The sequence below is a fragment of the Gorilla gorilla genome, chromosome 1 (assembly GCF_029281585.2).
Source record: "Gorilla gorilla gorilla isolate KB3781 chromosome 1, NHGRI_mGorGor1-v2.1_pri, whole genome shotgun sequence".
Classification (NCBI taxonomy): Eukaryota; Metazoa; Chordata; class Mammalia; order Primates; family Hominidae; genus Gorilla; species Gorilla gorilla.
In genome coordinates this window covers 93,901,831-93,916,046 of record NC_073224.2, presented here as the reverse complement: position 1 = coordinate 93,916,046, position 14,216 = coordinate 93,901,831, and the positions used below count along the sequence as shown (strand labels likewise).

Below are 14,216 nucleotides of genomic sequence, written 5' to 3'. Positions count from 1 at the left end.
GTATATGTGGGAATACCTGTAAGAAAAATGGAGGAAAATATCTTCTAAGGAAAATGTCATTCCTGCTATTGCCCTCTGGAATTTATGAGGTCTTTGCTGACTATTTGACCTGTAAAAGATAAAAAGCCTCTCTTAACCTATTTTTCATTCCAGGAAAGTGTTTCTAACGTGTGCTTTGTGGATTGTAATAGTCCCTGGAGATGATTTATGGACAAAGTTTTCATGGTCATATTATTTGGGGAAATTCAGTGTGGTGTGATTTCCCCCTTGACAGTCACAGTGACATTAGCATATTAAAGGCTTAGAGAAGTCTCATAAGGAAATTTGTTTTCATTGTTTAACCCAGGTTTCTCCAAATTTATTTTAACCCAGAGTCCTTTTTTTCTCACAGCACCTAACAAGATCTTTTGCAATACTCTTTGGGAAATTATATTAGCCTAATTACTAATTTCCTGGCCCTCAAGGTGACTTGCTTGAACTTGCCACCTTCGCCACTAGGGGGCAGCATTGGTTTACACAGGGTGAACAAACGTTCAATTCTAAACTAATATTCTAATATTCTTTGGTGGGAAAGTGTGTTCATTTTGGTTTATTTTGAAGAAGTCACTTCATAGCTTTGAACTGGGGTTAAGCTGGTTAACCCCCAAAATTCCACCAGTTCCAATATCCTATGGAAAAACCCCAAAACGACTAGTATAAATAAGATAGTTATTTCTGTTACTAAGTAAAGTTTTGTTAATTTTTTTAGTGATATTTAGGATTAAATGGCAAAGTATGGGTAAGCTGTAGAACTTTCCACCTAGGGATTCTGATTACCCTTAGCCAAAGTACATTCTCCTGAGTGTGAATTATTTTCCATCCCTGGAGAGTTAGCTATGAAGCAAAAGGAAAGTCTGTATAGGTTTTCAATAATGAAAGAAGGACCCTTGGGAATCAGTTGTTATGAGAAAAATCTTCTCACCTTATTGCTGCTGGGACAATTAAGGAAAAGTCTTGATTTTAGAATTGAGGTCCCTGTCAAGGCTTGGTATTAAAACCTGTATTAGGGACTTTTTTTTTTTCTATTTGGTCATGACACCAGCTGTTAGTGCTTCTGCTACAGAAACAAAGATATTCGGGGACAGCAAAGCTCAGACCTGCCAGCTTTTCTGTTTAAGAGAAGTCCCACTTGGTTTGGTAAGGGATGGAGTTAGAACCACGTGATAACATGTTCTTAAGTTCACTGTGATTCCTAGAATTGCCTTATCTTGCTGATCTCTTTCTGTCTAGATTTTTAATTCTCTTCCTATAGACTATGCCAAATGTCATTTTTAGTCCAAACTTAATTAATTTTATTTTTCTTTATTTTGGGACCCAACTGTATTAGTCAGGATTATCTAGAGGGACAGAACTAATAGGATATACATATATGTGTTTATGTGTATATGTATATATCCCCATAATATATGTATATAGGGGAGTTTATTAAGTATTAACTTACACGATCACAAAATCCCACAATAGGTCATCTGCAAGCTGAGGAGCAAGGAGAGCCAGTCTGAGTCCCAAACCTGAACAACTTGGAGTCGGATGTTTGAGGACTGGAAGCCTCCAGCACGGGAGAAAGATGTAGGCTGGGAGGCTGGGCCAGTCTATTCAGTTTGATTCTAACCAAAATGTGCTATGTCTTTTCACATTTTTCTGACTGCTTTATACTCTAGCTGTGCTGGCAGCTGAATAGATGGTGCCCACCCCGATGAAGGGTTGGTCTGCCTTCCCAGCCCACTGACTCAAATGTTAATCTCCTTTGGCAACACCCTCCCAGACACACCCAGGATTGATACTTCGAATCCTTTAATCCAGTCAAGTTGATGCTTAATATTAACCATCACACCAACTTCTACTTCATTTTGCTTGTATTTTTCAGATGGACCTGGATAAAGACACTGCCAAATGTTTTTAGCAAAATTTGCTGCGACTTAAAAAAGTGTATTAGGGCTGCCATTCACCCTTAGTTCCCTGAAACATGATCACCTCCCACCGGCATACTGATAGCTAGCATACTGCGGGTATGAGCGCTTGTAGTGAACTACCATCTGAGTCCTCGGGGGGCACCTTCTTTTTATGGCCATTTTTAAAAAGAGTGTGTGGGTCTGAGTGTCTGTGTGAGTGTGTACTCCCTAAGGAAAATGAGGGGAAAATCCTCTAAGAAAAAATATCATTCAAATATGAATTCTTATACCTCTTCTGTAAAATTATATCTGCTCTTTCATTTAATAATATCAAAATAATTACTAGCATCACTATTATTCTGCTCATACTATCCTACTTGCTGGAGCTCCAGGGGAAGCCAGGAGGGAAGTAGGCTGAGGTCTCAGTGATGCAGGCAGATGCTTGCTCACTTTCTGTTTCTCTCTCCACAGCTGGATCGGTCACTTGGTTTGGCAGTCCTAGCTCTTGTCCTTTAGTTTTGAACACTTGGTCTATGCTGTTTGTCTCATTTCTTCCACCTCACTATGAACAAATAGTCCTCAGCAAAAGTGTTCAAAAATTTTTCCAGTAGTGAATTGCATAAACATCTTTATATACAGCATGTGTACATTTTATCACTCATTTTTAAACTAAGATTTATTTTTATTAATAATTTTGAGTTGAGAGGGTCCATGCGAGTATTCAGTTTGATTCTAACCAAAATGTGCTATGTGTATTTGGGGTCTTTGTATGTGTATTTATATGTGTTTTCCTTTTACCAGGAAGGTTTCCTCATTGCCCAGTTTCATGCAACCAGTTCAATGGGATTAAACTTGAGTAGTTCAAAATAATTTAACTAATTACATTAAATTTCATTTACAATTTTTAATGATGCCTACTCTTAGGACATATAGCAGCAACATATTCAAAATAGTGGTGGGAAGGTGGAAAAGTTAGGGTATAGTTTGCGTTATGCCTAATTATGTAAAACATTTTTTTTCCTATAAATCTTAAGGGGGCCACACATGCCCCAAGCCACATTTGAGATGAGGACCATATAATAAAGACCTGTTTTTTTTTTTTTTTTTTTTTTTGAGATGATATCTCCCTCTGTTACCCAGGCTGGAGTGCAGTGGCGCAATCTCGGCTCACTGCAAGCTAAGCCTCCCGGGTTCACGGCATTCTCCTGCCTCAGCCTCCCGAGTAGCTGGGACTACAGGTGCCCGCCACCGCGCCTGGCTAATTTTTTGTATTTTTAGTAGAGACGGGGTTTCACCGTGGTCTGGATCTCCTGACCTCATGATCCGCCCGCCTCGGCCTCCCAAAGTGCTGGGATTACAGGCGTGAGCCACCGCGCCCGGCCAAAGACCTGTATTTCTTATAGTCAGTGTAATTCAGTGCAATGCATCTTTATATAGGTTAGGTTGAGAAATCTCAGTTTGGTGAGGTGTAAACATGGAATGGTTATCTTTTCTTACCCCTAGTAACTATAACCAACTTTGCTTAATATTATTTCAGTCTGATCTGATAACTTCCATGCACTTCTGTTTTAAAAGTTTTATTTCTGGTAGATATTCATTTAACTGCATTTAGGTTATTATTATTTATGGTTCTCGTCCAGTTTAAAGTCTTTCTTCTCCACCCGTGGAACTTCTGTTCTACTGCAGTGGCCTCAGGCAGAAAAGGAGGACCTGGCTGCCCGCTCTCCCTTATTCTGTCTTCAGTGCCTGAATGCCTGACCCAGTAGGTGTGGATGGAGGTGAGGGAATGAGTTGGTTCACGCAATGGTCCACACACCTCTGGCTCCTCTCCATTTTTTTTTTTTTTTTTTTTTTTTTTTTTTTTTTTTTTTTTTTTTGCAGTGGTTGCTTGCTATTCTGGCTGTCATTGGTGAGGTAGAGCTGCTGACATCTGTTTAGACTGGTACCCTCTGCTTCCCTGGTACTCTTGGTGTGAGGGCAAAACACTTGCCCAAGAGTGATTCCCTCTGTCCTTCCTTCAAGGCTCATTTCACCCTGAGAGGAGCTGGTCCCTCCAGTGTTCCTGGTAAAAACTTACCCAACTTTCCCCCAGCACTGAGGATTGTGACACCCTTCAGGGTGCTCTTCAGTAGCCTCCAGAACCTGGGGACCCTGGGTGAGAGACTGAGCCTCTACTTCTGGGAGTTTCCAGCTGCCTCTGCCTCTAGGTGAGAAATGGAATCTTTTCCCATTGAATGAGTTAAGGCAACAAGTCAAAAGCCCCTTCTTCCTCATGGGGGAGGAAATGGGGAAGGGATCATCTGTCCCCAGTACATCTCTGAATGAATGAATGAATGAGTGAATGAATGAATGAATGTAATAAAAAATATTTCCTCAAAATTGAAGTATTAATTATCCGTTTTAACCATGTGTTACTAATTTGAATGTTAAAGATTTGTATTTGTAGGGTTGAAAGCATTTCTTAACTGAAAACGAGGGCAGGAGCCATCGGACACATGCCATTCCCCATCTTCTTTGAGAGGAGAGTATGGGAAAAGAGTATCCTGGTCTTTGTTCCTCATCCACATTCTGGTATGCAGAAAGCTATTTTACTTATCATGAGCCTCAATTTCTTTATCTGTAAAATGGCAGCAAGTATCTCCCTGATTTTCTGTCTCAGAAGGTTCTGTGAATATTTAATGTAATGGCACAGGGTGGAGTTTCCAATCTTGGCGCTATTGATGTTTCGGGCTTGTTAATTCTTTGTTTTAGAGGGCTGCGCCATGTATTATAGAATTTATGGTCCCTACCTACTAGACTCCAGTGGCAGCCCCCTCACCTCAATTATGACAACCAGAAATATCTCTGGACAGTGCTAGATGTTTTCTGGGGGCAGGGGGCACATTTGCTCCTAGCTGAGAACCACTGGTATAAGTAAAGTGGCCATGGACTGGTCGAGAGCAAGCCATCCTAGAGCACCGTGTGCCACGTGAGGATTAAGGATTTAAACTGTTCTTTAGAATTTGATGAGTTACACAAGAAAGATTCCATGCAGCAGCGTTCTCTTTGATTGAGTTAAGTTGTACTAATCAGAGTATTACATCCATTGTATCGAAGAAGGCAAATGTATTAGACTAAATGATAAGAAGATAAAATCTAGGTGGTTAGAAGATTTTTAAATGTATAATTTTTTGGCGATGCATGGAATACTATTTAAAACAGGATGTACTAAAATATTGATTTTAGAAGTGCAGACAGATCTGGGTCTGTCAGATGTATATGAAGACACAAGCAAGACAGCAAGGAGGAACATGCAGAATGTTCACTTCTGTAGATGGCAGGATTGAGGTGGACCTGGAACAGAGGCCTGGGCTGAAGTTGGCTCCCTCCTGCCTTGTGATGGCCCCTTCCCGCTGTGAGAGCTAGTACAGTGAAAAGACCCACTTAGCAGTGACAAACCATTCACTCAGGACTCAGCCTTGAGGGAGAATTGTGATGACGATAGGCAAGCCTTGCGTAGAAGACAAGAAGAAAGAACTTTTAGGAAAGAGCTTGCGCAGTTTACAAAGGGGTTCTCTAATTGTTGTATGCCTATTCCTGTTGGCCCAGGCATGGCTGGTGCAAATAAATTAAGTTTTCGTGAATCAATCAGTTCTGTCACCTCTGGCCTGCCTTCCTCTGTTGCTTTGCTTCATGGAAGAAAATGTTGGAGGAAGCAGATTTCTTGTGTTCCTTTCACTATAAAGTATTGTCTCCCCATTGAAGGCCAGAGGCTGGGCTGATGAAACTGACTCTCACATGTGTGATCTAAGTTTTTGTCTTCAGATAGGTGGTAGTGTGGTGTAATGAAAGAGCATGAGCAAGGAAATTGTGTAGAAGAGAGATCAAATGCTAGTCTGCCATCTATTAGCAAGTTGCCACCACTCTTCCCTCAATTTCCTTATCTGTAAAATGGGGATTAAGAAAACTATTTTGCAAAGAAAACTATTTTGCAGCATTGTTTTGAGGATTAGTTGGCATGCTGTGTGGAATGTGTCAGGATAGGGGGAGGTACTGAAAAATAGGAGCTATTAGGAATTACTATTTTTAAACACAAGGAATTCTAAATCTGAATTAAATGAAATGTTTTCAAATTAAATATACTTCAAATTTATATTTAATGAACTCTAAATTAAATATGAATTAATCTTCATTTCAGGCCCTTTGTAATATTAGTAGGTTGGGGTCCTTTATCATTTCTGAGCTAAATAATCTTGTTTCATCAAAATATCCCAGGCTGGGTTACATCAACTATTGATGCCAGATATGAAATAGGCCCTCAAGTTTATTCTTCTGGAATTAAAGTTTGTTATTGGGCTGAAGATTTGAATTTACCCACCATAGAGGCATGACTTCTTTGAGACCTACGGGGCAAGATGGTTTTCCTGATAGAGTCAGTATAGATAAAAAGTGGTGATGATTTTATTCTACACTTTATTAGGTAGACAGTAAGTTTAAAATGCATTAACAAAAAGCTATTATTTTCTAATGACTTATGATACTACTTATTTTTAGAGTGATATTTGGATCTGTTGGATGGGAAACAAAATCTAATCGATTCTTTTACAGTGTAGCCCAAGGCATAGAGGCCTACTTGAAACAAGGGCTTGTTAACAATGTTAGTACCTCTCATTTTACAGTGAAATCATTTTGATAGAGTCTGCTATGCATTTGACAGCATGTTGGGAGATGATTAAAAGTTTTTTAAATCCTTTGATTCTAGAAGATACGAGAGGGAAAAGATTGTCCATTATTCTTTCAATAGGATTCAAAAAATTTGATATGAGCAGGTTGAAAGTGGGAAGGTGAAAACTAAAATGGAGCTATCTGTAAATAAAGGAAAGAAGGAAAGGGCTTCCAAAGAGAGCACGTGGGTGTGGTTAAAGAGCAGATTTTCTTTATAGACCATGTTACAGTACATATTTACAATCACATTCCTATTCCTACCACTACTATATATCAAACTAAAACAGAGAGACTAGCTATGCCGTTTTGCCAGCAGGTGGCACCATGAGAATCTCCTAGAGGAAACAGGAAGTCCCTGAAAGCAAGACTCTTACTGTTTTCCCAAGTCCAGTCATCAATATATATTCATATTTTTGATGACGTCATAAACATATCACTTAAAATATTTTCAGAAGATTCATTCCTCCTCTCCTTTTTCATATATTAGCATTGTTCATTCAAGAAATATTATATTCCCGGAAAATAATAGGGAGTTTAAAATAAAATAGTAATTCAATTATGTTTGTTTGTTTTTCTCTGTATTGCTTAATATAGTCATTTGAGGAACACATTTCCTTAGCAATAACGGCATATGTTATTGTCAGGCTATGTTAAACGGTTAGAGAGGAAGAAACTTAGAAGGCACCCTGTTTTCACACTCCTTTCGTGCCCTGGATGATGAGGATTCCCCATGCCCAAATATCTCTCCAATGCTAAGCAACCTCTCAGACTCAGGGGGGACCCTGTGCCGGAGATAATGGGCATTTCTGGCCTTTGAAAGCAACTCTAAGAAGGTTGGCTTTGTGAACTCGCCTTCAAAGCTTCCTGCACATTCCATGTGTTTTGGGGGAATTTGTTTTCCAGTGTTCCCATCTGGCTTTAGAGCAACATCTTTTGATCTGGTCTCATCAGCACGTGCCATTCCACTATCACTAGCTGGGCTGGAACTAGGACCTTGTTCTATGGTGTTGGTGGAAACCTCTTGATTTTGGCATGGAACAGAGATGCCCTTGCTGGAGTCTACGTCCTTAGATGGATTCACAGAATCTTTCTCTTGGGCTTGTGGTTGCTCTTTTATGAAGCAGGCAGTCCTGTTATTTTGAGAGAGTGGCTGCTTTTTGCCCTTCATGGGGTCTTTGAGGCCAGCATCATGTGAAGGAGGCACCTGGGACTTGCTTTTGCATGTGTCTTGGGCCATACGGGTTGCCAATGCTCTGAGAAAGGAGATAAAAGAAAGATCTCTGAAAACCAATAAAAAGGCTCTTCTTTAGACCTTTCCACTTATTAGAATGTGGCCCCCTTCAGTATCAGCCAAGGTAATATAGGTGGGAATGGGGTGGAGGGTGAAACTGAGTGGTAACAATGCAGGGAAAATGTCTCACTTAAGAAGTGGAACGGAGCATTTCTTCAGGAAAACAGTTTAAAGAGGTCAGTTGGGAAGAGGGACTTAATGTCATACCCATGGGTTTAGTAATCCATTTCTTACCTCATTTTCTTAGCCTGTGGGGCTCTGTGCTTCTGCCTTCCCTGTGGTGAGAACATGAGAACATCTTCTGGTCTCTTCTGAAATCCATTCCCCAAATAAGAGGAGAACTTTTTCTTCATGGTTTCTGCTTTGAGTTAATTAAGAAGTGTTATGAGTTGGATTGTGTCCTCAAATTTTTTATGTTCAAGTCCTAACCCCCAGTACCTTAGGGTGGGACCTTATTTGGAGATAAGGTCTTTACAGAGAAAATCAAATTAAAATAAGGTCATTAGGGTGGGTACTAATCCTATATTACCGGTGTCCTTATAAGGAAAGGAACTTAGAACACACAGACACACACAGGGAGAGCACTAAGAGACGCAGGGAGAAGACAGCCATCTGTAAGCCAAGGAGAGAGGCCTGAAACAGAGCCTGCCCTCACAATTTTCAGAAGGAACCAACATGTCTGACATATTGATTTTGAACTTCTAGACTCTAGAATTGTAAGGCAATAAATTTTTGTTGTTTAAGGCACCTGGTTTATAGTTCTTTGTTATGGCAGCCCTAGAAAACTAATATAAGAAGAAGAAAAATAATTCTGCAAACTGGGCTTTCAGAGACCCAATGTGTATAAACCTTGGTGTATATTACACATTAGGTTGATCTGGTGTGATAGATGGAAATGGAAAATTTAAAGCAGTTTTCCAGTGTTTGCGTAGTATATGTTAAAGAGGATTTAGAAACACTAAGATCAGAGGTTTAAAGCAGCTAAGCCCCTGGAGGTTTCCTTTGAACATTTTACTTGGCAAGCACAATGTTTTCAAAAACAAAATGACTGGGTGTGAGTGGATTGTCTCCTTCACCACAATTATGTGACTTCCTACCCACCTGTGAGTTTGCAACTGCCAGCCGTGACTAAGTGGACTTTTCAATTGTTGAGTTGATGTTTTAGCATCTTGCAGTCATAGCTGCTATGGAGAACTCAATTAGTTTTTACGACATCTCATGAATTGGTCATTTAGAGTTGAAAGTCTTGGACTAGTTTTGCTCCAATGGGAGAGAACTCTTTAAATCTACAGTTCAGTTAGTAGACACTAAGCAGAGGGAATATGACCAGATAGGGAACCCAGAATTCACATTGACTCCTAATACTCTTTCATATGATCACTTCTTTGTGAAGTGATCAGACCAAGGAAGTGTTCTTTGTGAGCCTTTCTTCCTTTGTTGTCTCCTTGGGGTCTTTTGTGGGGGTTTCTTCCATGTAAGAACTTCACCTATTCCATATAAATTGAGGGATTTTGAGCTACTTCTCCCAGCAAGGTCTGTTTTCTGAAGTTTAGACCTATGGGGCCAATAGGTTCAAAAATGAACATATCTTTTCTCTGAAACTTGATGTTTCTCCAGTGTTCTCTCTGTGAAGGTATGGTACTTCTGCCCACCCAGTTACCAGATTTGACAAGCTCATTTGAGTGCCTACTTTGTGCCAGGTAATATACTTTTGATTCTGGTTTTCTTTACCCTTGGATATATATTAGTCTTAAAGCTCCGACAATTCTACTTTCTAAATATCTTGAGATGCTCGTCTTTTCATTTTCTTCACCTGACCAATGCCCTAGTTTAGGCCTTGAAACCATGGCCTGAATTTTGTAATTCTATCAGGTCTACTCTGACTATAGCCTGAGGTCTATTTTACCTTAAACTTTGCATCCAGAATGATCTTTTTAACATTTGAGCAAGTAATTTTTACCAGTCTCAAACCCTACAGGGTGAACTCTCAACTCTTTTGCAAGACCTGTGAAGCCATTCATGATTGGATTGGATTGGAGACATTGGCTATTTTGTGTTGTCTCTGAAAACTGCACCTACACCTCCTCTTCCCCACTTCCATGTCACATGCCTGCAGTATTGAGCTATCTGAGGCAAGTAGTGCTCATGTATGCGCCTTTATACATACTATTCCTTCTGCTGGGAGTGGCCCCATTCCATACATCCTCCTGACAAACTTCCCACCCTTTCCCCCATTTTCCTCCTCCTCTAAGATTCTGCTCACATACTGTGTCTTTTGGGAAATCTTAGCTAAATTCCTTTGATAGACACAGGAACCTTTTTATGTTCCTGCCCTACTTTGTGAAGAACTCAATTAGCAGTTTTGATCATCATTTTTTATAAGCGGAACTACTGTCCAATTTAAATATGAGCACCTTGAGGGCAGAGACCATGGTGTTTCATATTTGCATTCCAGACTCTACCCAAGTAGCTGTTTTGCAAAGTCTGGTCTGAAATACAGCTGTCCCAGAATAATCTACCTTAGTATCATCTCAGTTAAAAATGTGGATTTTTAAGCCTAATTTCTAACCTGCTGACTCAAAGGACTGGCAACATGCATCTTAAATAATCCACTCACTGGCATATCATTGAATCTCAATAACAATTCCATTTAAATGAATCATGGAAAACTATTGCCTAGCACGGTGCCTAAGAAATATTGAGACTTAATACATATTGCTTCCTTCCTGTATCCCTGATTTTACTGTCAAGAAGTCTGAGGCTTAGAGAGAATATGACTTCCCAAAGGACATGGAGGCAGAAGCACCTGAATCAAAGTTTTCTGCCTCCTGATTCATACTCTTTCCAACCCAACTCTTTACTCAGCCAGGACAGCCACTTACTAGGGCCTGGCCTTTTGTACACCCTCCTGAGAGTAGGCATCTGATCTTCAGTGTCCTTTTTGAATAAGAGTGGGAATCAACTAAATGGCTTCTAAGACCCTTTTCCAGTATGTGAGCTCTCATTCTAGGTTGGTTTAACCATTTATTGCAGACAGGGAAATTGAAAGCAGAGGACTTCAGTTAGTTACTCAGAGTATCTTTCAAACCCAAAGCTGGAGGTTAGAAAGAATTCCCAGCCTAGACATTTGGCTGTTACTCTTGGCCTTTATGTCATGTATAAGCTGTGTTGACCTGAAATATTTTACGTTCATTTACAGCACCTGGCCTTCCTCTTGAACATGCTCTGTCCATTTCAGACTCCTGAGTTCTGGCACTCGCCTTCAGTAAGAAAGGATGTAGTCTTCAAGAGCCGAAATATTTCTTTCCTGTGCTGAATTTTTAAGTAATATTAAAATCTAATTATTTTAATGATGAACAAAGGAGAACTAGTTTCTACAGACTGTACAACTGTGACAATTTTCAACAAAGACAGTAGAAGGGTTTCAATTGTGTAACAATTTTTAATTGATAAGAGTGGGCACTTATATAGCACTTACTTTATGTTTTGGTACTATTCCAAGTGCTCACTGAATCCTCAAATAACTTCATAAGATAGGAAATACTTTTATTTTACATTGGAGGAAGCTGAGGTACTAATTCCAGAGAAATTTTTTCTTTCTTTTCTTTTTCTTTTTTAACTTTCATAAAGTGGACCAGGACAGTGGCTTGCACATGAGTAACTGCTCAATAAATTGTTGTTAGATCCAAAAGAGAAAGATCAGATATTTAAAAAGGGGTGAAACCAAATCAGCCCAGATAATGAAAGAAAAGCAAAAGGAAAAATAAAATTTAAAAGTAGAAAACGAAGGATTTAAGCAAGAAAGAGCTAACTTGAAAGATGGTAGTGACTGGAAGCCTGAGAAATGTTAGCTCAAGAAGGCTTATAAGTAGGCTGCTGCGGGGAGCTATGTAATTGACAGGGGAGGGACAAGGAAGGTTAGGCAGCCTAAAGTTCTGGCTGTGATCAAAAGCTCTTGCTGTCTTGGCACTCAGAGCTCTGAAAGGGCCACAGCGGAGTGATGGGCCTGCTGCCCTGCTGTGCCTCTGGGGCATCCTCCTCCCCAGTCCTGAAAGTCTTACCTTGCTGCAACCTCTGCAGTTCTTTTTGGAGCTGCCTCTGCTCCCAGGTCAGCAATTTCACATGGTAGAGGCAAATATCCTTTAGTCTCTGCAGCCTTCGGTCCAGTCTGGCTTCAGCCTGCTTGGCATTCTTCCTCTCCAAATCAAAATGCTTATACAATTGTCCCCTGACCATGTGCCTCTCCATCTTCTTTATGGTCTAGAGACAATAAGGTATCACAAATAACCTGATAAATGGAAGACTGGGATACTGACCCCGGCTTTTAATCAGAGATCGGTGGTTGAACCTGTGTATTTCTGAAACCACAGGTGCCTAGTCAGATGAAATCACACTGTTGTTAAATGAGTTTCCAGAGTAACACAGAAGGATTGAGGGTAGTCATTCCTCTGAGCCTCAGCCTCCCTGTCAATAAAATAGTGATACAATACAATAGGCTCCCCCAACACAGATCCCAGTCAGATTTCCATGAAGATCAAGTGCGAAGTGTAAGAACAACTCTTTGGAAAAAAAAAAAAAAGGCAGTCTACATATATAAGGCATTATTCACCCAATAAGAAAAGCCTCTTTTACTGTTTCTTAAAGGCTCCCAAAGAGACTGCTCAGAGGTCTGGAGAGGATTTAGGAACTTAGGACACGGCCATTCCTTCCCACACCCTGCCAGTTCGTTAATTCACATATGCGTAGGTTCATTCAGCCTGTAATCCTACTGTATGCCAGGTGCTATGCTAAAAGCTAAGAGTAATGGTGAATGAGGCCCAGTTCCTACTCTCAAGGGGCTTTCTCGAAAAGTGGAAGATTGGGGTATCCTGATTATAAAGTAGAACAGCATCCACGATGAGTAGTCTGGGCAACACCGGGGAAGCTGCTTAGATTGGGCGAAAGCTCCTCTTCTCGTCCTCACCCATCTTCTCAGACTTTAGATGCTCTCCTCCCTCCATGTACCCTGATGTCTAAGCCCACACCTACTTCTTTCTCCTCTAAATAGCATTAAGTAGGGACACATTTTTCTCTCCTTTGAGTCTCTATAATACTTTTCTCAGAGCTAAGAGCACAACATGTGCTCAGGATATAAACAGATTGCTGTCAATAAAAGGTTTGGTGATTTTTTTTTTTTTTGAGACAGAGTCTCACTCTGTTGCCCAGGCTGGAGTGCAGTGGCGCGATCTCAGCTCACTGCAACCTCTACCTCCTGGGTTCAACCGATTCTCCTGCCTCAACCTCCCTTGTAGCTGGAACTACAGGCCTGCACCACCACGCCTGGCTAACTTTTTATATTTTTAGTTGAGGTGGGGTTTCCCCATATTGGCCAGGCTAGTCTCAAACTCCTGACCTTGTGATCTGCCCGCCTCAGCCTCCCAAAGTGCTGGGATTACAGGCATGAGCCACCGCACTCGGCCGAGGTTTGGTGATTATAATACAGAAAAAAAGCTTAACATTAAAAAGGAAGATAAGGTCAGGACATGGGAAAGAAATACATTTTAAGGCACTTGTTTTAGAGTCTAAAGTATAACTAAACTTTTATTAAAGAACAGGGCCAGTAGAACTTACCTCCAAATCCAGAGTTTTCACCATGAGACTATGTCTTGTTTCTTTTGCTATGTCAGACTGAGTCTTGATTAATGAGCTTATTTTTCTTCAGTAAACTTAGGAGTCTGGTGTTTGGAGAAAGGATAGAGGGAGACCGTTGGAGAGGGCTGCGAGGAGAATGTTAAATACACTTGAAAGCTCTCTTCATCCCTCCCTACCTCCCCTGGTCAGGAATGCTAGCTCCTTGGGCCATGGCACCAATCCCTGCTGGAGAGGCCAGAGCTCTAAATAGCTCTGTGGGTGAAAGAAGCCTGCCAGCTTCTAGCCTGTCCCTAGAGGGGCCCACAGTGCTCCTTCTCGGCTGTGTCCATGGGAGCCAGGAATGAAAGCAAGGAGTGTGTAACTGTGTTCTCAATCTCTCTCTCTCCCACCCTTTCCTCCTTTCTCTCCATTTTTTTTTTTCTCTCTTTGTCATACCTCCCTTCCCTAACCTTCATTCCTACTTCTTGAAAACCAGGTCAGCCTCAAAAGAAAGCACCGTTTTTTTCTGTCATGACTGTTCACACTTCGTGCAGGAGAGAAGTTAATTTGTTTATTATGTGTTATTGCACACCGTACTGACCTTCCCCAGGCCTTTCCACATGCTCAGAGCACTTCGGTGCTCATCAAGATTTTCAAAGTGGTGAAAACAGCACTAAGCA

At 40.7% G+C, this 14,216-nt stretch overlaps 1 protein-coding gene across 1 annotated transcript; it reads right to left on the bottom strand.

Moving 5' to 3' along the window:
- Nucleotides 1-3,492: 3,492 nt before the first annotated feature.
- CCDC190 (coiled-coil domain containing 190) lies at nt 3,493-13,704 on the bottom strand. The gene is made up of 4 exons (XM_055364734.2): nt 13,537-13,704; nt 11,988-12,186; nt 8,161-8,284; nt 3,493-7,888 (listed from the first exon to the last, which is right to left on the bottom strand). The coding sequence occupies exons 1-4, from the start codon at nt 13,558-13,560 to the stop codon at nt 7,294-7,296; spliced, it is 942 nt and encodes a 313-aa protein (XP_055220709.1). The 5' UTR covers nt 13,561-13,704; the 3' UTR covers nt 3,493-7,293.
- Nucleotides 13,705-14,216: the final 512 nt, after the last annotated feature.

What these genes read in the sequence shown, in the direction of transcription:
- CCDC190 (XM_055364734.2), bottom strand. Translation starts at nt 13,560, where the DNA reads ATGGTGAAAACTCTGGATTTGGAG. An exon ending in TGAAAACTCTGGATTTGGAG is followed by an intron (nt 12,187 to 13,536) that starts GTAAGTTCTACT and finishes TATTGTCTCTAG; the next exon opens with ACCATAAAGAAGATGGAGAG. An exon ending in CCACAGGCTAAGAAAATGAG is followed by an intron (nt 7,889 to 8,160) that starts GTAAGAAATGGA and finishes CTCCTTTCTCAG; the next exon opens with AGCATTGGCAACCCGTATGG.